At 44.2% G+C, this 27,717-nt stretch overlaps 1 protein-coding gene across 1 annotated transcript; it reads right to left on the bottom strand.

Moving 5' to 3' along the window:
- SLC35F2 (solute carrier family 35 member F2) lies at window positions 1-27,717 on the bottom strand. The gene is made up of 8 exons (XM_035116047.3): window positions 27,479-27,717; window positions 18,294-18,469; window positions 16,458-16,585; window positions 14,253-14,412; window positions 10,254-10,410; window positions 8,106-8,158; window positions 6,823-6,977; window positions 1-2,808 (listed from the first exon to the last, which is right to left on the bottom strand). Exons 1-8 carry the CDS (start codon window positions 27,661-27,663, stop codon window positions 2,560-2,562), a joined length of 1,263 nt encoding a protein of 420 aa, XP_034971938.2. The 5' UTR covers window positions 27,664-27,717; the 3' UTR covers window positions 1-2,559.

Here is a 27,717-nt window from a genome sequence, read left to right as displayed (position 1 = left end):
TATTCTGAACGTCTATTTATTTTCCATCCTTTAAACAAAACTATAATAAGAATTCCATTCCCATTTTAAACATGCTGCCATGGAACTGTACAAAAAAGGATCCAAAATCATTTGTTTATTAAACAGCATAAATCTTTATATAATATACTGATACTTCGGGGGGGGACGGGGGACACCCATGTACTGTATATCAAAAGAGCAGGGTTACACTGTGGTCCTAAACAAGTTGAACTGAGAGTCTGAGTTCAATGGCAGCTCAAAAAGGAGAATAGCAGCCCTGACACAAACACCTCTGAATTAATAGTTTCAATGCAGCAGATTGCAGCCCTAAATATTTAGTTGGTGAAATGAGCAACTCTCCTCAGATTCTAGTCAAACTGGGATAATAAAAAATTAAAAAATTCCTTCCCGTAGCACCTTAGAGACCAACTAAGTTTGTAATTGGTATGAGCTTTCGTGTGCATGCACACTTCTTCAGATACCAGATACTTCTTCTGAAGAAGTGTGCATGCACACGAAAGCTTACACCAAAGACAAACTTAGTTGGTCTCTAAGGTGCTACGGGAAGGAATTTTTAAATTTTGTTTCGACTACGGCAGACCAACACGGTTACCTACCTGGTAACTGGGATAATAACCATTTCGATAAGGACCCAGCCTAAAAAGCAACTTTATCAGTGTGTTGTAGGATCAGCTTCCAGTATTCTTATTCAACGGTGTTGGGCTTGAACCATTGTTCAAAAGCTATTTATCACAATTAATAATATTATGGCACAGCTGGAGAAATGTTAACACAGAAAACTTTCAAGGAACTGCTGCAACTGATGAGTTAAAAGGGCAGCAGGGCTCATAAGCAATGAGGTAACTAGAATTGCTCCAATCCATAAAAAAGCAAGGTAACTCCCGCAAACAGAAGAGAGTGCCGTTGCAGAGAAGTTAAGTGGGAGAGAGCATGAACACCATATATCCAGGAACCGGAAATATCTCCTGTCACCAAACCCCTGCTGTCAGCTCCATTAGAGCCAATCGTTGGTGGTGATGGGGAACATGGGTACGAGACCTCTGCCCTCAGTCTTGGTACCCCCCTCCCTCTTAACAACTGGTGTCAGAGCTGATGATCTGATGCAGGCATGTGGCTTTCTGTTGAACAGCACTGGAGAGTGTGAAAAAGCTGCCAATACTACAGTGCTGATCCAAACCTTTAGGCACAACACGTAGACCAGCTGAATACTTTAAACAGGACCAGTAAGTTGTTCGACTGGGAAGGAGGGAAAGCAAGGCGGCCGAAATCAAATACCTTCTCCCCGGAAGTATTCAACCTGTTTTTCCGGATTGGATTGGATTTGGAAACGATGGACACCGTTTTGGGCCCGAAACTCATCCGAGTAGGGATACACGCATATAGATCTGTGCATCCTAATCTCTCGCTGGATAAGGGCCCAAATATTGATTACGCTTCAACAATATACATGGTTACAAGATGTGCATAGGTAATGAACAATTGGTCCTGAAAGCATATCTTATAGCTGCAGAGGTGTACACCATTAGGCAAATTGTTAGTGAATATATATATGTGTGTGTGTGTGTGTGGCTCGATACATTATTTATCGTGGCGAAAAAGACCACCTTCACATTTCCAAAAAGCTGATTTACACACAGGGGATTTCGCATCCCTCAAACTTAAAACACACCGAGTGTTCACCTGCTGAGCTCTCTGCCACCAGAAGGGGGGTGGTCTACTCTAAAGTATATCTGAGATCCAAAAGGACGAGACAATTTAATGAAGACAGAAATAGTGCCAATAGGGAGGCAGGCCCAGTGCATCCTTTAATTCAGATGGGTTCATCCCAGGTTGCTTCAATCAGCATCAGTTGCCAGTGCAATTTCCCAGTCTCCAAGTGTTAAGGTTCAATTATTGCAAAGATGATGAACGAACTCTGAAATTTTAACTGTGTAGGAGTAGGAAATGGTTAACCAATTCAGTTTTTTTATATATTAAAAAAAATGTTTCTAGTCCTCATGGTCTAGTGGTCTAAAGACAAGGATTCACAGCTCTTCACAGATGCCTTTCTCTCTCTCTCTGTTTACAGTTTCCAGCTTCTCTTTCAGTACTGGCCATCTAACCTGTTTCGAGTCTCTCTTCCCTCTCTTTTTCCTTTTGCCAATCATGTTCTTGCCAAAAAATATTCCACAGTCCTTCAAAGTGCAAACCTTGGACATTAGATAAATTACTCAAAATGAGTGCAATTTGGTTTCTTCAGTGTTGATTTCTTTCTCTCTCTACAGAGAGCATTGTTAGTCATTCCCTTAGTTGCCCTTACCTTTTTTATTTCCCTGTCGGCTCCAAGGACAGATCTTCAGTGAACATGACTTGGTACAGGTGGTTCGACTAAGGATCCGGTCCTCGTTATCTCGCGGTGAAATTCTAGACTTTGGCATGACCACAAACTCCACCGTAGGCATCTCTCCAGTTTAATCCAACCTAGCGCAGCTTAACATTCATTATCTCTTGTTTACTGACATTTCCAAGGTAATTCCGGCAGCTGAGAGGCTGTGCGCTTCACAAGACGGTTAGTTTTGTGTCTGGCGCTTCCTCTGTCTGCCTTCCTTCCTTGCTGTGTTGTGCAGGTGAGACGATGGACACATTCAGGTGGTTCTCTTCAATTTTCAAGGCAAGATTGTCAAACCCAGTACTGGATCCCAGGGGCAAGCTGGTCGAGGCGGCCTCTGCACTGCGGGTCGGCGTTGAGCAATACATGATGAATCCGATCATTATGACAGCAAAGGACAGGATATACAGTGCTGAAAACTGATAAAATAGAAAAGAGAGGAAGAATCAGGGCGCCTGTATACACAAATGCCTTGCGGCCACAAAAATCACCTTAAAACTCATTTTATTTGCCGTGGCTTTGAACTGAGCAGTAATACAGGACTTTTATCAGCTTGGCATTGTTTTCTGCTGCTTTCTACCATGTTGCCAATTGTTCTGATTTTTAAGTATTTTTATTGTACATTTGTATTTCAAAATTGTTTCAGGGATGCCTGTTTATATACTTTTAAAAAATTGCCTTTAGCCTAGACACCTCTTTAAATTGCCTAAGGGCGGCGGGAGGCAGAGGTGTAATAATAATCCTAGAATTAATAATGATTTTATTTTTTATTCGCCACCCATCTGACTGGGCTGCCCCAGCCACTCTGGGAGGCTTCCAAAAGAAATAGTAAAACACAACCATGCCACAACATCGCAACACCTTTTCACTTGCACCTTTCCCACTTAACCCAAAAGGCCTGTGAGATTTGGTGGACAGGGAGAGACGGAAAATTCTTATCTCTTTACCCACAGCTACATTTACCCCCTTTGCTCCCCTGCTCAAACTTACTGCCCACCTGACTGTTCATTGCTGATGCAGTGACCGGTGTCTGAGCAAGGGGAAGGGAAGGCAGGGAAGGAGGGAGGTGGGAAGAGGAAAACAGGACCTCTATTTCAACACTTGGCCCAACCCACGGCTCCTTCTAAACGGGGCATAGCCTCCAGGAGATGAGGAACACATCTCCCTTCCCAGGAGGCCCTGTATTCTGTCGATTTGCAAAAGACCCTCTTGTTTGTCCAGGTCTTTGCAGGCGGCTGAATGTGGCTGATGGCCAGCTGTTCCTTGTGTGTTGTGCCATGAATTCTGTGTTTTAAATTATTCTATTGATATTATGTTGCCTATTTTCAAAGCCATAATTTGCCTCTTTTTCTCTGTATGCTGCTCTGGGCTCCTAAGTGCAGGATGCAAATATAATCCATCATCATCATCATCGCTCCTGGGCATTATTTTTAAAATAGGGGATACCCCACTGTCAATCTCCTGGTGCCAGACTTTAGCCTTTACAGAGCAAAGGAGTCATCCTTTGAAGCAAAACTCCACCCGACCTCCTCTTTCTTTCTCTCTCTCTCTCTCTCTCTCTCTCTCTCTCTCTCTCTCTCTCTCTCTCTCTCTCTGACTGTAGGAACAAGCACAGCAGAAGCAGCGCCCAGTTATCTGGGACTTCTGAGATAATGGGCAAGGTCTCCATGGCATATCTGATGTTTCATTGCGTTCTTTTTATATTGTGCTGGAAGCTGCCCAGAGTGGCTGGGGCAACCCAGCCAGATGGGAGGAGTGCAAGTAATAAATGATGGTGGTGATAATACTGACCATGATAATGAAATGGCTGTAGTAGCACCACTGCACCAAGCCCATAAGATGTGGAGGTGGCACTGTATCATCATCCCACCATGTTGTGTAGCATCCAGCTGGAACCCACCCAAATTAGGGGAGAAGCTAAGGTATCCCTTGCCAAAGTGATCGGCTAATGGATGCTGCTGGGAGTCCTGGTCTGGGGCCATAACAACTGTTCTTCTTTAGAACCCCAGCCATCTATATTTACACAGGAGAATGCAATGCGGGGATTGGGAGGGTAGTGCCCTCCTGCGATTTTGGAGTAAAGCTCACATCACGGGGGGCCCTACATCTAGGGGGGGCAGACTTTCTCCTGCTAAAAGTAAAAAGATGCACTTTAGGAAACCTACACAAATTTATTCCGTGCTTCTGATAAACACAGCCGTTTAGAATTAAGCATGTCTCCCTGTCTCCTTAGGCCTGGCTTCTGTCTCTTGGTCGTGTTAGAAAGTGACAGAGTGCTGGGAAAGTACTAAGGACTGGCTCTTGTAGATTTAGATCCCCATCACCGCTACCAGAGGTCACAATCGCCATTTGTGCAGAAGGGCACAATGTGCAAAAACAAAATCCTTTTGCTTTTATTATGTATTTCGACTTTGTTTCATTATGTATTTCCAGTTTGCATTTTTATGCTATGAACTGCCCTGAGATCTTTGGGTGGGAAGGACGGTACTGTATTCAAATTTAATAAACAAATGTCTAAAATAATCCTGTGTGCAGCAGGGTTGCTAAAGAGCTATAAGGGACACCTAATGCATATTAGCCACACTTGTGGGTTCACTGCTCACTGAGGAATTGCCTGCTGGAATGAACCCATCATTCGATAAATAGAAACACTGGAAGCTGCCCTTATACCACTGGTCCATCTAGCTCAGTATTGTTGACAGTGGCCTCCCGGATGTTTCAGACTACAGTTTGTACCTGCTCCAGCCACCATGGCCAATGATTAGGGAAGATGGGAGTTGTAGCTCAAAATATCTGGGGGCACCGGCTGGGAAAGGCTGGTCTGTGCTACCGGGCAGCCTGTTCTCCAGGGTTTGTGGCACAAGCCTTCCCTGAAAATGTTGGGGGCTGAACCTGGGAACCTTATGCATACAAAGAATGCACTTGACAGGCAGAGGCATGAAAATTCATCAGCATCATAGAATCACAGAGCTGGAAGGGACCAAGTAGGTCATTTGCTCCAACCCCCTGAAATGCAGGAAATCTTTTTGCCCAGCGTGGGGCTCAAACCAACAACCCCTAAGATTAAGAGTCTCATGCTCGACTGACTGAGCTACCCTGCATGCTGATGGGCAGGTGACTGAATGAAGCTTTAGGAGTGTGGAAAGTATGCCCTAATCCTCACAGAAACTTATTGGTCTTAGAAGCAAAGGCTGCTACTGGCTGACCTGGCCAGGTCTGAATGTTCCGACACTAATTAACTTAATGCGTTTCCCATGGATTCGCTTATTTCAGAATGGTTTGCCTTTGCAATTCCATCAAGCAGCTCAGTCCGTGACGTCAGGGAGGAAAGATCATGTTAACCGTATTGCATGCAATTATTAACCTACATACACAGCAGACCAGACTATAATTAACTTTCATCCTGTCATAGATGATCGCATGATGCACTTTGTCCCTAAATTCACATCTATAGCAAGACTAGGTAAAGGTAAAGGTCCAGTCGCGGACGACTCTGGGGTTGCGTGCTCATCTCGCTCTATAGGCTGAGGGAGCCGGCGTTTGTCCACAGACAGCTTCTGGGTCATATGGCCAGCAGGACTAAGCCGCTTCTGGCGAAACCAGAGCAGCGCACGGAAACGCTGTTTACCTTCTTGCCGGAGCGGTACCTATTTATCTACTTGCTTTGACGTGCTTTTGAACTACTAGGTGGGCAGGAGCTGGGACGGAGCTCCCGTCACAGGGATTCAAACTGCAGACCTTCTGATTGGCAAGCCCTAGGCTCTGTGGTTTAGACCACAGCGCCACCCGTATCCCTATTAGAGCAATCATAAAATAATAATAATAATAATTTATTATTTATACCCCGCCCATCTGGTTGGGTTTCCCCAGTCACCCTGGGCGGCTTCCAACAGAAAAATAAAATACAGTAATCTATTAAACTATTAGAGCAAGACTATTAGAGCCAATTAAAGTCATGCCTGCATGTGCGTGCTACAATGCTGTAAGAGTGCTGAAAGAAAATGTCATTGTGATATTGAGCACAAAATTCTGCCCCCAAAGTACAGCTTTTGTGTGTGTGTGTGTTGTTTTAGAAGCAAGTTCCTAGACCTCATACCTGCAACAATATACTTGAAATAAGTGGGCAGTGCCTATTGAGATATAACATAAGCCAGAGGAGGCACGAGACGAGGTTTCTGTGTTCTGCAAAGATCCTAGTCACTCCCCTCAACTACCACCACCAGGCAAAACAATGCTGATGGCCAGATAAATTATGCAAAGTAAGATAAATTATGCCAATTTACACCTGTGACAGAATTTTGCTGGGGTGGGTGCAGAATGTTCATTGTTTTTAGCACAGAGCATGGAGTGGCCTAGTTTAGATGCTAAGCCACAGCAATAATTCTCGAACATAGCTTAGCCCCAAATGTCATTGACCTGAAAAACTTGCTCACCTTGTAGTCGAAGAGAAAGAGCCCAAAGAAGAGGCTGTAGAGGTCAGCAGTCAGAATGCCCAAGTTGACGGATGTAGCGCTGGTTACTTTGATCACGACTGGCATGAAGCTGTACAGTCCAAACATGCACAGTGCAAAGGCCAGGAAGAGCAGCACTGCAAGGCAAGGGCTTAACATTTAAGGCACCAAATGCTGCTAATAGCATAAAAGTAGGAAAGAGAAGGACAGTGTATTCTCAGGAGCATTAAACCTGTGCAGCTACAGTGAGATAAGAAAAGAGAGGAGCCCTCCATGGTTGGACCAAAGGCCGAACTATGCAAGCATCCCATGCATGGCCAACTAGATGCCTGCTATGGGAAGCCCCAACACAGAAATTAAGAAATTAAGTGTTGGTGCTGACCTTTAAAGCCCTAAACAGCCTCAGCCCAATATACCCGAAGGAGCGTCTCCACCCCCATCATTCAGCCCGGACACTGAGGTCCAGTTCCGAGGGCTTTCTGGCGGTTCCCTCACTGCGAGATGTGAGGTTACAGGAAACCAGGCAGAGGGCCTTCTCGGTAGGGGCGCTCGCCCTGTGGAACGCCCTCCCATCAGATGTCAAAGAGAAAAACAGCTACCAGATTTTTAGAAGACATCTGAAGGCAGCCCTGTTTAGGGAGGCTTTTAATGTTTAATAGATTACTGTGTTTTATTTTTCTGTTGGAAGCTGCCCAGAGTGGCTGGGGAAACCCAGCCAGATGGGCGGGGTATAAATAATAAAACAACAACAACAACAACAACAACTAGCAATAGTTCCCTTCCACTCTTGTTATTATTCCGCAACTACTATTCAGAGAGGTACACTGGCTCTGAATCTCCAAGTTCCGGGCAGGCCATTGTGACAATGGCCACTGATACACTTGTCCTCTCTGAACTGTGCTCCGTTGTGTCAAACTGGCAAGGCGACTCCAGGTTCTAGGATTATGGGACAAGGAATGGGAAGGGAGGAAGGTTATCTCTATCCAGTTCCTCCAAACATGATTTTATATGTACATCATGATTCCTTACCCCACACCACAAGTTGCCAATTTCCTTAACAAAAAATGCTATTTACAAGATGCCCACACTGCTTTTGGAAGTGAATAGGAGAACCTGGGGCCTCTTTTACTAATTACAAGTATCACCCTATTAGGGATTGACCAGGGTCTGAGCAGCTTTCCAGGAGCAGCGTGGAGTCCCACCCCCACAGCTACGTGCAAAGCAATTGCAAGGTTATTTGCTTCGGTGTTTCAGAGCACACATACCGACTTTCCAGTTCCACTGAATAGAAGCAATGTCTTTATGTTCCACAATGGCTCTACAGGGAAGGTGGGAGAAGGGGGGAGGAAAGAAAAGGGAAACACCGGCATTAAAATATGGGGGTGTGGTTTTCATAATGATCAACAGTTAATTATAAACAGGCATTTAGGTTATGGATCAATCCTAGGAAGGCTTTCTTTGAAGCAAGCCCCGCTGAATTAGGGAGACTTACTCCTACTTCTGCAAATCTCTGGGTTGCCCCAAGCCCACTGATATCTCCCTCTTATGTATGGGTGACACCATTTGGGCTACGCAAGTAGTGACTGGAACAAGAGGAAATGTGCCACCTGAAACTGTGTTGACTGAAGCCCACTTTATCGGATATTTATTTTAATAAAATTATTATATTCCACCTTTCGTCAGCTTGATAGAGCTGCAGAAGCAGCTAATAAACTTCAGTAAAACAATCAAAATGCAGCATAATTAGCCAAAAAAACCAACATTAGCAATCCAAGAAAAGCTGAAGCAGGATATCTCCTTGCTGAATGTTAAGGGCCAGTGCTGATCTCCAGGCAGTGACCAGCAGTATTAGGACCCTGCTAAGAATATCTTCAGGATTTTAATATAAACCCATAAAATAGCCCCAAGGCTGCAATCGGCGCACAGGCCTACTGCCACCTGTTTCTAGCGACTGCAGTGTTTGGCTGATCAAGAAACAGAGTTTAATAATTGAAACATGCTTTTTCTTGTTGATCCATTAACAACTACCAGGTCATATTTGGCCTTAGTTAACTCTGTGGGATTAAAATGGTAATTGAATCACTCCCTTGGGAGAATCAAGACTGCCTCATTCAAAGGCATGTTTGCATAATATTCTTCTTGGCTGGAACTAATTCATCATCCACTGTAGATAAACACTTATTTTTTTTAAAGGTGCATTTAATGCCTAGATGGTTATACAAAATGGGACCTGCAGCAAAATGTTGCAGTGTCATAGAATGGCAGAATTGGAAGGGGCCATCAGGATCATCTAGTTCAACTGCCCTTGCAATGAAGAAATATTTAGCCCAACATGGGGCTCAAACCCACGATCCTGAGATTAAGAGTCTCATGCTCTACCGACTGAGCTATCTCAGTGTGTGGACTTCCCCTGTTCAGTGTTCCAGTTAAAACAATGACGCCTACTTTCAGGAAACTCAATTTCATTCCGCTCAAATTTTCCATCCTGTTTCCGCCCCCACCACTATCAGTTAAGCAAACTGTGCCCACCGAGTTCCATATTTGTAGAATGAGTTCACCATCAGCATATAGGATTGCTTTAAGAAACACAATTAGGGGCCCTTTGCCAGCTATCAACACAGTAGCTTCAAGCTTCATTGGAAAGATGCGTTTCCAAAATAGGGTGGTCACTTTTCCTATGGACAATGGTGCCTTTCAACACTACTATAATGGGCAGAAGTCAGTGGGGTGAACCAATCTCAGCATGGAGAGATGAAGCAATGGGAAGAAGTGTTGGGTTTGTGCTTACCACTCATCTGTAAAAGATGCGAAAACTCTTGCCTCTAAAAAGATGGCAACGTGACCCAGAGAAACAAGATCCCGGCCCAGAAATGATTAATCCCAAGATTGTCTTTAATCCTACATTTAGTTCATTGAAAGTCAAGGAGATAAATTTGCATGAATAATCATTTACAGGATTTGGCATTTCAAGGGACAGCACACAAGCCACAAAAAGAAAGTTAAAGACACACCAGGTATGAGAAGAACAAATCAGGTAAATACTTTGATGCCTAAGGTTGCAGGTCACAACCCAGAGATCCCACCCTATAACTTTATGTTATTTTTGATACAGAAGATAGAAGAGGTAGAGCGAATGAAAGAGATGGTGGAGCGAGGTGGGGAGATGAGTAAGAGAAGTGATGTCTGCCTAGTCTCCCAATTTGGGAGAAAATTAAAACGTAAAGGGCTTCTCCAGGTTGCATCCCGGCAACCCCACAAGACGCCTTTGCTCTTGAACCAGGTTAATGGCAATGCTAGCAATGTATTAATAACAACACAACCCACCAATTCATGGAAAGGAAGAAATCATTCTGTGATGCAGATGTTTTTTTGTTTTCTTAATTAGAATTAAAGTACGTATAATAGATCCTTACAGCTGCAGACCGCTGATAATAGTCCCAAACAAGCCCACCATTCCTAGAAACTCCACTCTGCTCAGATTTTTCACAATGTATTCCTCACTCACATTCGAAATGGCATATAAGGAAGCACCAAGGAGGACTAAGACGTCGCCGATCACCACGTCGGTACCTGCACAGAAAATATAAATTGGCATGCACAAAAAGAGGGAGGCTGCTGTAAAATCCAACTTGCAGGCATTTTTCATGGCAAAATCAGGTATAAGTACCACAGATCATTTCCCCAACTATTTATTCTTTCCTCCAAGGAACTCAAGTTCTCCTCCTCCATTTTCTATATTCACAGCAATGCCGTGAGGTAGCTTAGGCTGAGAGTGAGCGATTGTGACCACCCTGTGCGTGTCATGGCTAAATGGGGGTTTGAACCCTGGTCTCCCAGGTCCTAGTCCAATGGTCTAACTACTACACCACATTGGAAACTACTGGAGTATTTTAAAAAAAGTGTGTCGGGTACTTGCCACAGAATCTATTTTCTCTTTTCAGCTCAGAAGACATGACTGTGTTTGGACATCATGATAAACCATAGTTTATAAACCATAGTTTATCATGATAAAAAAAAAACCTGCGACAAGGAGATCAGAGGTTTCTTTGTTTTATCCAATGTTGTTGTCTGCTGTTGCTCAAGCAGAACTTCTGCTTGTGCAATGGAACATCCTCCTCCTTTCTGCAGCCTCTACACACCATCAAATCTGCTCCAAAGGGTGGGGGGGTGGAGCAGATTTGGGGTGGAGAAGTCGTCCCACTGAATGCAACTCTCTACTTCCAATTAACATCCACATTTGTGTCCAATAATAATAATAATAGTAATAATAATTTATTAATTTATTTAACTTCTATACCGCCCTATACCCAAAGGTCTCACTGTGAAGAACTCCACACTGTGGTTAATTATATATCATGGTTTGAAGTCGGCCTCGGTCCAGTATACCTGAAGGAGCGTCTCCACCTCCATCATTCTGCCCGGACACTGAAGTCCAGCACCGAGGGCCTTCTGGCGGTTCCCTCGTTGCGAGAAGCCAAGTTGCAGGGAACTAGGCAGAGGGCCTTCTCGGTGGTGGCGCCTGCCCTGTGGAACGCCCTCCCAACAGATGTCAAAGAGGAAAACAACTACCAGACTTTTAGAAGACATCTGAAGGCAGCCCTGTTCAGGGAGGCTTTTAATGTTTAATAGATTACTGTGTTCTATTTTTCTGTTGGAAGCCGCCCAGAGTGGCTGGGGAAACCCAGCCAGATGGGTGGGGTATAAATAAATTATTATTATTATTATTATTATTATTATTATTATTATTATTAAACAAGCCTTCATCATCAGATCTTTGGGGAAATCTGAATTCTAAACAAAACCTTTTCTGAAACATGGTTTTGTGGAATGTTTAAGTACTGTATTGGTCTGGATATAGATGGGACTCTACCCCACCCCACCCCAAACCGGGCTTGTATAAAATCTAAGTGTAGCCTATGTTTACATATAATTGTGGGTCGGGATATCTTGTTTTGCTGCCTTTGAAAAAGATCCCTGTTTTGCCATGAGGCCTACATTTGGGGGCAACTTATATTCAGACCAATATGTACTACCTGTTAGTTGGGCACTTTAGGAAACCAAGCAAAATGTAGTTAAGGGAAGAACAAGACCTTAAGTTCCCCTTCTTGCATTAACAGCCTAATTTAGCCCTTTTGTAAAAAAAAAAAATCAATACATCGATCTCTGTAAGTTCTCAGTAAATTCCTAAATGGATGGTAAGAGTAGGACAGACCCTTTTTTGGTTTGCTTTTGGAGGCCTCGGGATTCAGAACTGTTTTACTAGCTGTAACATGATCCAGTTGTGGGATCTTGCTCAATATCGAATCAATGCTGAAAAAAAATAAATATGCTGCTCTTATTAGAGCAGCAAGCTTTTTCACCCTGGCAGGGCTCCTGTTGCTTTAGCCAGCAGAATTTGATGCAAGTGAAGCTTTTCCTATTGGCATGGCTGGGTTGTGGATTTCTGCCTCTCCCATTGCTGTTGCGAGGCTCTGGAGATTTGCCAGGAAACTCTGGGCCTTTCTGAGCAGAATGGCTTCAAATCTAGGATAGAATCTCCAACTGGAGCAAACCTGTGGAGCCTGAATGGCAGGTGAGAAAGATCTGACATGAGATCATAGGTATGTTACAGGTACTGTAGTAGAAAGGAAGCCTTCGCCCAAATGCAAAAAAAGGAGATGCCATCATTATGAAAGTAGGTTCAGTACATTTCCATTCAATAAGGAAATAGTTCTTTGAGGTATTGTCAGCACTGCATCAGATGCTCACCAGGCCGATCCCGACTGCATAAGGTAGCTTCAGACAATCATTAATTGAAGTATTTTATTTCACTGGAGAGCCAGTGTGGTGTAGTGGTTAAGAGCGGTAGACTCGTAATCTGGTGAGCCGGGTTCGCGTCTCCGCTCCTCCACATGCAGCTGCTGGGTGACCTTGGGCTAGTCACACTTCTCTGAAGTCTCTCAGCCCCACTCACTTCACAGAGTGTTTGTTGTGGGAGAGGAAGGGAAAGGAGAATGTTAGCCGCTTTGAGACTCCTTCGGGTAGTGATAAAGCGGGATATCAAATCCAAACTCTTCTTCTTATAATACCTGCCTGTCCTACCACAAGGTAGGGAGACAGGAAGTTCGCCCTCGGAACAGAACAGAACAGGCTTTGTTTGAAGACCCAATATAATGGAAGACTCTGGGAGACTGGGGCCCCCAATAGATGCCCTGAAATGTTGAGCTAAATTTCCTGCCCTGTAAAATAAGAAAAAAGCTAGCTATGTCTCACCCATGGCCATACAGCAGGGGCAGTGGTGGTATATCCTGCTAAATAACTGTTTTTAGGAAAGCTTGTCTTTAACATCTGATCTTACTGGGGATTTTAAAGTGTATTTTATGTAAACTGCCTAGAGGTTTTGTTGATTAAGCAGAACATAAATTGTGTGTGTTGTGTGTGTGTGTGTGTGTGTATTAATTTAATTTCAGAGTCTTGGATTTTAAGATTATTACTTTCTTTAGAGATTTCTGTCCTTTGCCAAAAAATACTCACAGGGCAGTTAACAAAAACATGGTAACATGAAAACCTAACAAAACAGAAAGATTATACCAGTTGTCACGAACTGCATAATTAGTAATAAAAAAAAAAATTACTTATCCTATCAGACTCTGAAAGCCCAACAAAAAAGGTGGCGTTTTACCTGGAATCTAACAATAATATAAAGATGGGGAGAGATGTACATAAGTTAACTCAAGAAAGTTTGTGGAGGGTTTCCTGCCGTCTCCCACTCTCCCAGCCCCCTACATGCCAAACCCTACATTTCTCAGGAAGGCTCCCAAAGGCACTTTCCAGGGGAGAGAGACAGAAATATTTGCCTCTGCAAACTTCCTTACCTTAACATCCAAGCCAGAATATACATTTCAGAACTATGCAGTAGTCAGCAACACATTTTCAGGCATTCTGATTCCATGCATCTTTTTATTTTTCAGCCAGTGATACCCGAAGCCCTAGCACTTCAGAATTCAGGCTTTCTCAACTAAGCACAGAGCAGCAGAGAACGTCGATTGGAATTCAACACAGTACTAAATGTTGTAGGTGTGCAAGACACACACACACACACACACACGCCCCAAACCTTTTCTGGGTTCCCCCCTCCCCAACCCTCCAGGAGCAGACTTAGGGGGAGTGAGGCGATGCACAGGGGTAAAGAGGAGTGCCATTGCACATAAGAGGGCCTCATTCTGTGCACGCAACAGCTTAGTTGAATCCTGCCCATATATTTCCCCATCGAAACAAGAACATGGTTATTATTTCCTCGAAGCAGAAATACTTGACATATTCTGGAATTACTGAAAATCTGATTCAGAGGAAGGATTTGAACACTCTGAGAGGACTCTCCCGTGGACACAATGTTTTTCGCATTTTGCCGTGACATTTTCTCCAGCCCTTACCTTCCTCGCTGTGCCTCTCAGCTAACACGTCCGCCCCGACCATGGTGCCTACTCCCAACAGGCAGACAGCAACCGCAATGAAATGGATCAGTTTGTATCTTGCGCGGAGGATGAACCACGATAAAGCCATCAGCACAGGAATCCCAAAGCAGTCAAGGAGCTGCCGTGTACAGAAAGGCATAAAAAGGAGGGCACATGAGGACTAATAACTCCTCCAGATGGGAAATTTTCAATTCATTATTTTTTTTTTACACTGAAATTTGGAAAGAAATGCAAAGACGAATATCAGATATCTTTGTATCAAGACTAAAAAGCTAGTCTAAATGATCTAAATAAAAATGCAGAGCGGTAAGAGGGAGAAGAAGAAAAAGAAAGAAAGGGGGTGAGGGAAAGAAAAAGAAAGAGGAAACTTCCAATTCTTCATCTGTCAGCTGTAATAATACAGAATTATTCAACACACGCGCTCCAAGATAACACCCAACAAATCCACCTTCTGTAAACCAACAGCATCTTCAATCTTCAAGCCCAGATATCATAACTTCATTTTCTTTTTCATGCAAGAAGTCTCTAAGACGTTTCCAATCCATGAGAAGACACCAGAAAATTAAACAAGGTCGAAACTAGCCAAGCGGTTTTAGTGTCTTTTGATGATGGGGCAGCGACACTTATTCCTGGTGCATGCTTAGCATATACAGTGGTGCCTCGCTAGGCGAATTTAATTCGTTCCGCGAGTCGCTTCGCATAGCGAAAAATTCATTTTGCGAAGCGGCTCCCATAGGAACGCATTGAAGTGCGGTTTCCCATAGGGTGCCTTGCAAGACAAATAAAAAAAATTCGTCTTGTGAGGCACCCTATGGGACAAAAAAAAATCGTCTTGTGAAGCGCGCCATGGGAAACTTCATCTTGCGAGTCTCCACTGAAATCGCAAAACGCATTCGTCTTGCGAAAAATTCGTCTTGCAGGGCATTCGTCTTGCGAGGTACCACTGTATTTAGAACAACAGTATTGCCTGGGGTGTTGATAGTTAAACCAGCCCTGCTCTACTCCCCCCCCCTCCACACACTGAAATATGTCTCCTTCCTGTAGCATCACTGACCCACAAAATTACACCTGGCATTCGCTGCTTGATCCATTCACCCTGTTCAAGGAGAGAAAGCAACAGGTTTGGCATTGTAGCTATTTTTAACAGAGACAGCCAGGTTGGTGGCATGAAACATTGCCTTTAAACAATCTGCTGGCGTCAGCTTGTTCCGCAGGGGCCAACCCCTCATGGATCTCTATCTAAGGCGGACAGAAGTTGCAATGCTTGCATTATGTTTCTTCTACAGCCTGGCCCTACACATGTTTACTCAGAAGTAAGTCCCACTGAGTTCAATGGTGCTCACTCCCAGTGGGGCATACCAAGAATTGCTGTAGCTTTCATTACCAGGAAACAGCAGCGAGCATCTCACCATTATCAAGCCTCAAAATCTACAGAAATACTTCCTCAAATTGAAAACAACCAGACGAAGCAAAAAAAAGGTATCTTTTATCCAGAGAAAGCAGCTGGAAGACTCCCATGGAGAGGATGTTTTGAGCTGGGGAGGATGTTTTCTAAGTATTTGTATTAAAAGTCATTAGCCAGTTTTCAGGAAATGCACCTGCTACCCGGTTAACTAGGGGACACCTTTTTAATCTACCAAAAGGTTTCTAACAGATGAATTGGGTAATCCCTCCTGTCCTAATTTTAGACAGGACTCTGCTGGATGTTTACCCTCAAACATTGAAACAGTGCTGGAGTAGGATCTTGGGAGGCCACAGTTCAAATCCTCACTTACGCTAATCCGTGGTTTTTTTTTACATCTCTCCCATGTAAAGCAGTCCTACAGAGTCTCGAGATTATGTGATGACTATCTGAGCCTCTTCACTGTCCACTCGTTCTATTTACACCCCTTTCTTTCCTTGAAGGAGCTTCTCCCCACCTCCGTTTTATCCTCACCACAACCCCATGAGGCAGGTGACTTGACTGGCCCAAGGTCACCCAGTCAACTTCAAGAGGCTGGGTGGCGATTCAAAACATCGAGTCTCCCTAGGCCTAGCCCATCACTCTGATCAATACATCACTCTCGTTTATCGGTGGCTCTTCACACACACACACACACACACACACACACACACACACACACATTTTTAAAGTGCCACAAGACTCTTCGCTCTCTAATCTACCTGGACACTTGTTAGGGTGGTATACTGGTAGGCTTTGACGATGGAATAGTTGGCTTCAACATCAACTACTCCAAGCAAAATGTACTTCCACCATTTCCTTCGCAGGATCTGCCAGAGGTTGTCGTCATCTGGGGAGAAAGCAAAACGCGCATGTCAACATTTAGGCATGGGTCTGCTCTCTGATCCATCTCTTCTGCAGAAGCTCTCTCTGTGTTCCCCCCAAAAATCCGAGTTACGTTTGATAGTTTTATTATTATTTCCTCCAAGGAACCCAGAGTGACATATGCGCTTCGCCCCCTCTCCATCTTTGGGCCTGTGAGGTAAGTTTGGCAGAGAGCTGGCGACTGGTATAATGTCACCGAGAGAGCTTTGTGGCCAAATGGGGATTAGAACCCTGGTCTGACACTCTGAACACTACATCACACATTCTCTTTTTGACCAAGGAGGCATCCTTCTCTAGGGCTGTACATGCTCCAAAGCTCCTCAGAGGCCTGCCTCACCCATTCTCCGACAGCCTTGCATCACCATGTGAAAACTTTTCTTTTCGACAAGCATTTGACCAGACAAGTTTTGATATATTCCCCGCCTAGAGTGGCTGGGGAAACCAAGCCAGATGGGTGGGGTATAAATAATAATAATAATAATAATAATAATAATAATAATAAGTTTACTTTTTTATTAGCCGCCACTCATTTCTATTTGTCATTCGTTTTTATTTTACAATACAGTGCTTTTATTGTCTAGTTTTACTCAGGAAAATGTGGAGTACCAATATTTTGTACCGATATAAAATGATAAACAATAAAAGTTTATTTAGCTGTTACGTTTACAGTTCACCTTTCCATTGGGAAAAAAAAACCAAACACCACCCAATCTGAGTAACAGTAAAAATCGTAATAAAAAATAACCAATCCACAAATAATGTTTTGAAGCACTGCTTTTAAAATTTATTTTATCCATATTGTGATAACATATACTGTATTATGTATACTTGTTTTTAAAGCCTGTTTGTTTTATGGTTTTTTTTCCTCATGAGTATTTATCTTACACTATTTTATGTAAACTTCTTACGAGAATTTTGAAAAAACGATGCGGTGTATAAATCTTGTTATATAAACAAATAAAATCTAATCATCAGGTTTTTTTTTAAAAAAAATGGCACCTTTAGGGAAATACTATATGGAAGGGAACTCTCCATAAAACATCCCCGTGAGGACAGAATATGAACAGTGGGCATGGAATTCTGAGAGCAGAGGTAGGGTGAAATGGAATGGAGTATCCTGGGCATGGGCTGACTGACTGGAACAAGAATACAGTGGTACCTTGGTTCTCAAACGCCTTGGTACTCAAACAACTTGGAACCCAAACACTGCAAACCCGGAAGTCAGTGTTCCGGTTTGCAAACTTTTTTCAGAAGCCAAATGTGCTCCGATTTAAGTGCCCCACTTCCGTTTTGAGTGTTACACAGAGGTCTGTCTGTTTTTGCTATTTATTTTGGGGTTTTGCGGCTCTTTTTGCTTTGTTTTTGTGACTGTGTGGAACCCAGTTCAGCTACTGATTGATTGATTGATTGATTGTGTGACTGCAGTACATTGTTTAATGCTTCCATTTTATGGATCAATGGTCTCGTTAGATAGTAAAATTCATGTTAAATTGCTGTTTTAGGGGTTGTTTTTAAAAGTCTGGAACAGATTAATCCATTTTGCATCACTTTCTATGGGAAAGCGCGCCTTGGTTTTGGAACGCTTTGGTTTGGAACGGACTTCCGGAACAGATTAAGTTTGAGAACCAAGGTCCCACTGCACTCCACAATTTTGTGGCAGGTCCCACTTGTACCTTTTCTGAAGGCCAGAGTCATTGTGTACACAAGGAAAAGCAGGCAATAGTTGATGAAACTCTGCAGCATTGGCGTGTTGACCTGGTATTTGTCGGCCAAGTACTGGCTTGTAACCGCAGTCCCACATATGAACAGCGAAAGTATCTGACCCAGGAATAGCGTTTTCACAATATGCCTGCGAATGAGAATAGTTTAGAGGAGCATTATTATTCTTCATGCATTTTTATTATTATTAACCACATGCCAATAATTGGGAACTGCTTCTGTTACCTCACTTCAGCGAGGCGAAACTGTACCAAGAAAAATCAGGCCTGTGACCCTCTAAATTTTGTTAGACGTTAGCGCCACCATTGTTGACCCTTGACCAAGCTGGCCACGTCTGAAGGCCCACGGGTTCCCCACCCCTGCCCAACAGAATGATCTGGTTTAGCATTTTTTATTGAATTTTTTTTTTACTGCAAATGTATTGGGGGGGAATAAAGGGGGGAGACGTATAATGAAGGGGGAAAGACAAACCACCACAGAACAAAAACAAACCCATCACCTCACAGTCACAATTAATTTTATTCACATTGCGTCAAGCAAAGCTAAAAACTTTGAATCCGCCAAGCTTGCCTAATACTGTATTTGCAGTTGGCATCCATCCACTGTTACTTTAGAAACCAAAAAATTTTCCACATCGCATTGCTCAGCACCTCACAGGTTCAAGAGCTGCTCCAGCAGATTCCTTGTGCTTTTTTATTGTGTTTAGAGAACTATGGAGTCACTGCAAACCGACCTGCGAATTCATTACTTTAAACTCAAGAGCTGCCATTTAAACTTACTTATGTAGCATACATATTTCTAATTCATTCCTAGGGAGCTGCCAGAGAAGTTTAAAGAGTAATTGAAACGACAGGGGTTATTTCAGTTGAAAGTTCAAAAGGCGGACCGTGACACTATAATTATGACGCGTCAAAGTTTCAAAAGGTATAAGGAAACCGATAAAGAGGTAAACAAACACACATTAATACAGGACGAAAACTGCAAGCCTGTGCAATATGTCCTATCAAAATGTTTCCAGCCTATCAATCTTGCAAAAGAGAGAGACCGTGAGTGTGTTCAGTATTCAAAATTCATCAGACGCATTTTGCACCCGGCTACTGACCAAGTGAAGATGCCCAGGCACCGGGGATAGCTCCTGACATCTCCACCATCTGGAGGTACGTACCTGGGGGTCCTTGGATCTTGACTCTTTTCACACACTAGCAACACATCCTCTGGAATTCTATGTGTTATATTTTAACTGCACAATCAGAATGAATTTCAGGAACCAAAAAGCCGTATTGCAAAAATGTGGGTCAAAAAATACAATTTTCGAGTCAGCTGGCCCCAAAATGGCAACTAGGCATTTTGTTTTGGCGACTGTAACCATGGTTTAAGGAGCCATTTGACGCCTAGCTTATATATCAGAGTTTCTAACACTGTGTATGTCTGCTGAAGCACTTAACAGGTCCACAATTCATCCAACAATGTGCTGCTTTTTCTTTGGTAGGTTGAGTCCCATGGACTGCAAGAAGATCAAACCTATCCATTCTGAAGGAAATCAGCCCTGAGCGCTCACTGGAAGGACAGATCGTGAAGCTGAGGCTCCAATACTTTGGCCACCTCATGAGAAGAGAAGACTCCCTGGAACAGACCCTGATGTTGGGAAAGATTGAGGGCACTAGGAGAAGGGGGCGACAGAGGACGAGATGGTTGGACAGTGTTCTCGAAGCCACCAACATGAGTCTGACCAAACTGCGGGAGGCAGTGGAAGACAGGAGTGCCTGGCGTGCTCTGGTCCATGGGGTCACGAAGAGTCGGACACGACTAAACAACAACAAGGCCAGGGAATTCAGCAGTGAAATGAAAGTCACAGGGCCAAATACATTTTCTTTAACACCACATAAGCATCATCACCACATCTCTATCCCACCTTTCCTCCAAGGAAAGTGGTTCTCTCCCTCTCAATGCTACCCTTCCACCAACCCTGTGAGGTAGGTTAGTTTAGAGAACATAAACTTTATGGCTGAGTGGGGATCTCAACCCTGGCTTCCCAAGGTCCTAGTAAAATCATGATTCAATGTTAACCAAAGTAAAACCTCAGGTGCCTGGTTCACAATAGCTTAAGCCTTTGTTAACTGCATCGCAGAACAGTTAAAATCACAAGAGAGAGCAGCCAAGTTAATCGGCTTAGGGCAGTGATGGTTTCTTAACCATAATTAAGGAGGGAGTTCAGGTTTTGCACATATTGCTAGGCCGAGTAAAAGACATTTCGCTGCACAAACCTGTCATCGCCTGCAGATCAATAGCAAGATTAATAGATGGTAAAATGACATGACTATCTGAAGTGCTGGATAAATGATTAATAATGAGAAGGCATGTTATTAAAGGCAAACGTGTGGAATTAAATAACCTTTTACTGTATAGGGTTTTAGAAGCACGGTCATAGCTGCCAAGTTATCCCTTTTTTAAAGGGATTTTCCATTATGCTGAATAGGCTTCCTCGCGAGAAAAGGGAAAACTTGGCAGCTATGAGCACGGTGCAGATTGCCAATGGCAAAGACTTTAGTTTTCCACCTGGAACAGAAAACACACATGAATAACCAGCATCTCCCTCTCCACTAATTCTCCTAATTGTGCTACTGGGATTCCTATTGATTACCACTCTTCTTATCTATTATTTATCAGCCTATAAATAAAAGAAAAATAACCTTCCCCTCCCAAGCACTTGGGATGCATCTCTCTGGCCCGCTTTGCGAAGACAGTAAAGATTAATTGCTTTGGCTCCTTTCTGGGATGAGGTAATGGCAGTGATCTCAGGCAGACATTTAGTTCTACAATGCACGGCTTTGATTTATTCCGCCGGCCATAGACCACAAAAGCTTGTCCCACTCATTAGTTGCCTCATGTATAGTATACTCCTGCCCAGTCATTTCGTTCCTCAGGGGAGACACTCTTAGTAGTGGCTTGTGATCCAATGGCTCGATTTATGCCCTTTTAGTGTGGCAGAACCTGCCCCTTGGAATGCGCTCCCAATGAATGTCAGGCAGGCTCCTGCAGATTTGGCACATGGGCGCCTGCTTAAAACCCATCCAGGCTTTCCCTGAGGGGTAATACATGTGGATGTATTAATCTGATCTACTGATTTGTTAGGCATTTTGTACTTGTCTTGCGAATGCAATTTTATTGACAAATTTATGCTTTGTTCACTCACTGCCATGGTATTCCCCTTATTGGTGGTATATAAATCTTTGCAAATAATTGCTAAATAAATAAATAAATAAATGGATATGGGTTGCACCTCCTTGGCTCCTCCCCAATGTCTGAATGCCCTCCTTAACAATGACACCATCGTCCATTCTGAAAATTCACACTCCAGTGGCACAGGCCTCACTTCAGTCAAAGTTTTATTCCACACTGCTGCAGTATGTATGAAAATCAGGCAGGCTAATCAGGTGGGTCCTCCATCTCTCTCCCTTCCAACTGCTGGCCAGATGGTGAACAGGTGGGGAAGTCCGATGAAGCCTGACCTACCTGCATTTATCAGATATTCACTCATATACTGCAGCGGCTTTGGATCACGCCAAGTAAAGCATCTCCTGCGGTTTAGAGGCATCATCCACTTTCCAATGAATTGCCTGTTTATCACTCTGCTGTCACTTTGGGAAGCAATCCCAATCAGGCTCAAACTCTTATGAAATTCAAGTTTTCAGGCTGCTCTTCTGTTTAAGAGAGCTTTAGTCTGCTCGATTTTAAAGAAAATTAAGAAGTAATGAGTAAGCTACAACGATGTTTCAGAAACATTGCCAAAAAAGGCCGTCAGTTCACTCTTCTAGCTCACAAAGCAGCTAAGTGAGTTTATTAACTCACACCGCGAGACATGCAAATGTGACTGCAGGTAAATGTTTTAACCGTTACGTTAATGGCAATCCAGGCAGGCGTTTATAAATTAAGAGGGCGCTCAACTGTTGCGCCTGAAGCCTAAATTAACTTAAGAGTTGCTTTTACTCCAGAAGGGCCGCATGTACAAATGGCAAGAGAAGTTGTGGAGTCGCAATAAGTTCAATATATTTTGGACGGAAGCTGATGAAAGGTGATTTTCCCATGCACCTGCTAATATTTGCACTGGATTCTGTTAAAGAACTCCTCTTCCCTGATCTAAGTGAGAGAATATATAATTAAGCTCTTTATTACGATCAGGACTGTGATTAAGTGCTAAATGGAAGTTCAACAGTCTCACATTGATGTTGTACCCACCCTTCGCCACACGACCCCAAGGTGTGGCACAATAATTTAAAATTCAATATTAAAAACCATTCGGCACAAATTACTAAAAGCAACACCTTGAACGTGGTCTGGGAGCGCTGGCAGCCTCTCACTCCTGTTTGCCGCAGCATTCTGCGTGAACTGCAAGGGAAGCCCCACACAGGGTCCATCGCAGTAGCCCAATCCTGAAGAAGCCATTACATGAACCAGTGTGGCCCAATCCAGGAACAGTTGTAGCTGATGTACTAGTGGCACTTCTAGCCACTGAGACTACTTGGGCCTCCAGTAACAAAGTCAGGTCCAGAAACATCTCTGGACTGCAAACCTCCTCCAAAAAAGGAGAATGCAACCCTATCCAGGGGAGACAATTGACCAGTTTCTCAGGCACTTGACCACAGTGCCCCTGACTTGCTAGGATTCAAGCTCAGCTTGTTTTCCTCTCCTTCATCTCACCACTGGCACCAGTCCGGGGACAGCATGGCCTCCCCCAATACAGATGCTATGGAGAAATAGAGCTGACTGTCATCAACATACTGATGGCACCTTTCCCTAAAACTCTTAATGACCACTCTCAGCAGTTTTGTATTGACATTCAATAGCATTGAATATAAGATAGTGCCCTGCAGTACCCCATTATGTAACCTCCAGGGCATTGAAAAGCACTCTCCCAATGTTATCTCTGGTCCAAGATTGGATCATAGTCAATGGGATAAAAAGTCTGATGAGAGATCAAGAACAGGAACAGTGTTAGAAACTCAGATACATTAAAAAGGCGCCAAATGGTTCCTTAAACCAATGTTACAGTGGCCAAAATAGAACGTCTAGTTGCCATTTTGGGGTAAGACAAGTTCTAAACTCTCGTTTTTCCAATAACAGACTGACTTTGATTGATTCTCTGTCCAACACCTGGCTAGTTCAGATGACTACCTTGAGCTAGGTTCAGAACTTTTGAGAAATTAAATAAGAAAAGTCCCTTGATCCAGGGACTGTCCACATATCTACTCGCCATAGCTGCCAAGTCTCCCGTTTTCCCCGGGAAATCCCCATTTTTCCAGCTGTTCCTAGCTGAAAAAACTGGGTTTTTTGTTTTTCCCCGGTTTATTCTGGCGTGGCAGCCATTTTGGAACTGGGCAAAGCAGCATCAAAAGTCACTTCTGAGCATGCTCCGCCCAGTTCCAAAATGGCAGCAGCGCTACTTCCGGTCTGCTATTTCCGGCCCGGTCCCTTATTTCTCTGACAGCAACTTGGCAGGTATGCTACTCGCCTATCCTGACCTTCCTTTTCTTATTGGCGGACATTCATTCCACAATTAACTATGATGTTGTTCACTGCCCCTGCTCAGGCTGCACAGAAAAAGCATTTGGGTTCCTGAAATTCATTCCAATTGTGAGGATAAAATATAAACGAAGCAAAGATCATCCAGTGAACTATTCTTCAACATCAACTTCGTTGGACTGGTCATGTTGTGCGGATGCCTGATGATCGTCTTCCAAAGCAACTACTCTATTCCGAACTTAAAAATGGAAAGCGCAATGCTGGTGGCCAACAAAAGAGGTTTAAAGACTGTCTCAAGGCAAATCTTTAAAAACGTAGTATAGACACTGACAACTGGGAAACACTGCCCTGCGAGCACTCCAGTTGGAGAACAGCCTTTGCCAAAGGTGTCACGGGCTTTGAATAAACTCGATCTCAGGACGCAAGGGGGAAAGGTGCTAATCAACTCCCACCTGGAAACCAATGTCCCCACTGTGGATCCATAATTGGCCTCCACAGTCACTTACGGACCCATTGTTAAAACCATGTTTATGGAAGACAATCTTACTCGGCTTCGAGTGATCGCCAAAGAAGAAGAAGAATTTGGAATCTTCAGATTGAAGAACAGAATCTAAACAACAACTACTCAGTTGTGGTTAATTGTTCTTCAACCTGTAGCTACTTCTTCAGCTATATTCACAGGCCTCAGCCTTCAACACCAGTTGAAACAGTTGTATAATGTCCTTACAGCAATGACATGTTGCAGTCTGAAGGCCTTTTGACGCAAGGGCCTGCCATTCTGCGAAAATATTATCACTTGACCTTTCTTCCAGGAGGTAATGCAAGGTTCTTCGTTTAGAATAGTAGAAAAAAAACTTGGCTGCCAGTTTAAGAAGCAGAAATTCCTCTGCAATCTGTTCTGCAGCCTGGACCTTAAACCTTACAGAGCAATAATTTCCATCAAAAGGTCTCAAGCAAGACGTTTTATCAATCTCCGATATCACTTGGCTCTGGAAGAGGAGAGCATTGCCTGAGACAATCCCCCTCCCCGTAAGATTCATTTGTTTATTGGTTTGGAATTCTATTGGGGGGGGGAATTGACCTTTAGGGTGAGCCAAATCTTGGAGGAGACAGAAGTGGGAGACAGGTCTGAAGTCCAATCTGGTCAAGTCCCAGTATAGGGATAGAAGCTTAACCCTTCTTAATTTCACAGAAGAGCTGCAACAAATCATTAGCTGTGCACAAAGCACAGCAATATCTAGCTCTGACGTTGTCTGTTTATAATGAGAGGGACGATAACAGTCCAGGTAGGTCATTAGCCCAGCTTCCATTGTCATACAAGCATCCAACTAGTGCTACTTTTCTAGGAAAAGGTGCCAGACCTCACCATGAACACCACCCTGGTTCTCTTATAAACGCAATGGCACCCACCTGTGGGGTGCTGGAACTGAGTTTCAGGTGGGGGAAAAAAAGCCTTCTGTACAACCTTAACAACAAAGCAATTTCCAGTCCTAAAAGCATATTCCACCAAGCTGATCCAATAAAACGCATTGCCCTACCAGTCTTGAGATCAACATCCCCATTGCCTTGCCCTCCCCCAAAAGCGTAGCAGTTCTGCGCCACCCAAACAGCCACTTTTGCCTCAGGTGAGCTCTGTTTGCAGGGAAGCCTCTATGATCAACTGATTGTCTAGGCCAGGCATCCCCAAACTGCGGTCCTCCAGATGTTTTGGCCTACAACTCCCATGATCCCTAGCTAAGAGGACCAGTGGATGGGAATTGTAGTACAAAACATCTGGATGGCCGAAGTTTGGGGATGCCTGGTCTAGGCAGGCCCTGCCGAGTGCTGTGCACAGACCTGCGATTATACCTTTTAAGACAAAGAGGATGCTTCTGCCATCATGCTTCAACCTTCCCAGACACATTTGGCCAGCTGCTGTTGACAACAGAATATTGGACAAGATGGAGAAAGTCAGTTGCTCAAGAGACCATGATCTCGGAGTACCAGGCAGAGAGAGGTGTGGATTGAGCCTATGTTTCCTGCACCTACACCCATTTCAACAATGACAAACAAGTAAGACGGAAAGGTAGGTGACTTGACCATAACCACAAATTGAGCACAAGGCAGGGTGGGTGGGCAAACCGAATCCACTAATCATTTCTCCTTCAATGATGCCCCAAATCAATCCCTCAGTTTTTTTGGTTGTTGTTTTTTTACAAAGTTCACACAGTTTTTGTTGTTGTTGTTGTTGTTTAGTCGTGTCCGACTCATCATGACCCCATGGCACTTCTGTCTTCTCACACAGTTTACCACCCAATTAATTAATGCTTCAAATACTCATTCCAGCCAAGATTAATTTCCCCCAGATCCTCCAATCAATTTCACAACAACTGGTTCCTCCCCCACCACAAAAATTGAATTTCCTACTCAGATACCCTTCCCCCCCCCACACACACTACCAAATCAATTATCACGGAAAAACATTAAGTTTCACCCTGTTTCTTGCAAAAGCAAATAGATGCCAAGTTTTCCACTGGGCTCTGCTTTGATACTCGCGAGGCACTTAAAGGAGCAAAGAAAACCTGGAATTCAAAACACCCATCCAATATTGAATCGCCAGCCACCTAATCCATCAGCCAAGGCGGCCTCCCACTGCTTCTGTTGCAGCACCTCTCTGGCTACTCCACCCAACAGCCACTCAGGTGTTGGGGCATGCAAGTACCGAGCTGCAAGCATTTTGTTCTTGTTCACTGGAACCAACATCTCAGCCCACACTCAGCGGCGACGTACCTATGCTCTCTTGCACCCTTGGCAAGGAGATGTATTTTGTGGCGATTTTTGTGCCCTGGGGTTGAGGGCCAACCTAACCAATCCCTAGGTTTGCCCCTGCCCACACCCTAAAGATCATATGGGCCTCTAAAAGTCTACAGGCTGATACTAGGTCACTTTCAGACACTTGTAGGGTGTAGAAAGCTGACTTATACATACCAGGTCAGACTATCATCTAATGTTAGGAACATAAGCTGCCTTAGACCGAGTCAGATGACTGACCCACGTAGCTTAGTACTGTCCACACGGACTGGCAGCAGCTCTCCACCGTTTCAAGCAGGCATGCGGAGCAGCCAAGGCCCTTCCCCACTGTCTACAGTATACACAAAATAATCATCATCAGCCGGGAACATTCTGCCTACATAGCATGTGCTTCACTGCTCCCCAAATAAATAAATTTCTTTATTCTGTATCATTCAGCCATAAACCACTAAGACTTAGGCGGATGCACTAATACCCCGAATACCCCGTCACGCTCACGAACTAACCGCAAAAAAAACCAAAGTACGCCTTGAGCATGTGCAGAGGGCACGGCCTCAGCCAGCCAACCCCAACCCACCCTACTCAAGAGGAAGGATTCCTCCGGCAGAACGTGAAGAAACTTGCTTCCCACGTAAACTTTTCCTTATACCCCCCCCCAAAACACACACAAAAGCAAAAAGCCTTCCGACCGCGTGCCGCTTCAGAAAAGCACGTGCGCCACGGAAGGCGCAGCCCGGAAGCGTAAAGATAACTAAAGTCTGCTCAAAATCGGGTTGTAAACCCTCGACAGGTATTGATCGGGTGCCAGCGCTCGCCCTTTTGTGCTCACCAAGAGCAGAGCTTGTCCCGGACACGTGTCAGAAAGCTGCTGCGGCGGGATCGTGGGGAAACGGCTGCTGCTGGTGGTGGTGGCGGTGGTGATGGTGTCGCCGCCGGCGCCGGCGCCGCTGCAACCGCCGGCGCGGCGAGGTTGCCATTCTTCATCTCCAAGGAGGTCGAAGGCAAGCCTTCCATTGCAAGCGGCAGCCTGAGCGCAGATCCGCTCTGGAGAGGAGGCGCTGGCGGCAG

This window comes from Zootoca vivipara, chromosome 4, assembly GCF_965207765.1.
Source record: "Zootoca vivipara chromosome 4, rZooViv2.hap1.1, whole genome shotgun sequence".
Taxonomy (NCBI): domain Eukaryota; kingdom Metazoa; phylum Chordata; class Lepidosauria; order Squamata; family Lacertidae; genus Zootoca; species Zootoca vivipara.
Note: the sequence above shows the minus strand (reverse complement) of the source record. Positions and strands in the feature narration are given on the sequence as shown.

Excerpts from the sequence above, each read along its gene's own strand:
- SLC35F2 (XM_035116047.3), bottom strand. The coding sequence starts at position 27,663 with ATGGAAGGCTTGCCTTCGACCTCCTTGGAGATGAAGAATGGCAACCTC. Across the intron at positions 18,470-27,478 it reads CGGGACAAGCTCTGCTCTTG|GCATATTGTGAAAACGCTAT; the intron begins GTGAGCACAAAA and ends TCTCATTCGCAG. Across the intron at positions 10,411-14,252 it reads TGAGAGGCACAGCGAGGAAG|GTACCGACGTGGTGATCGGC; the intron begins GTAAGGGCTGGA and ends TTTTCTGTGCAG.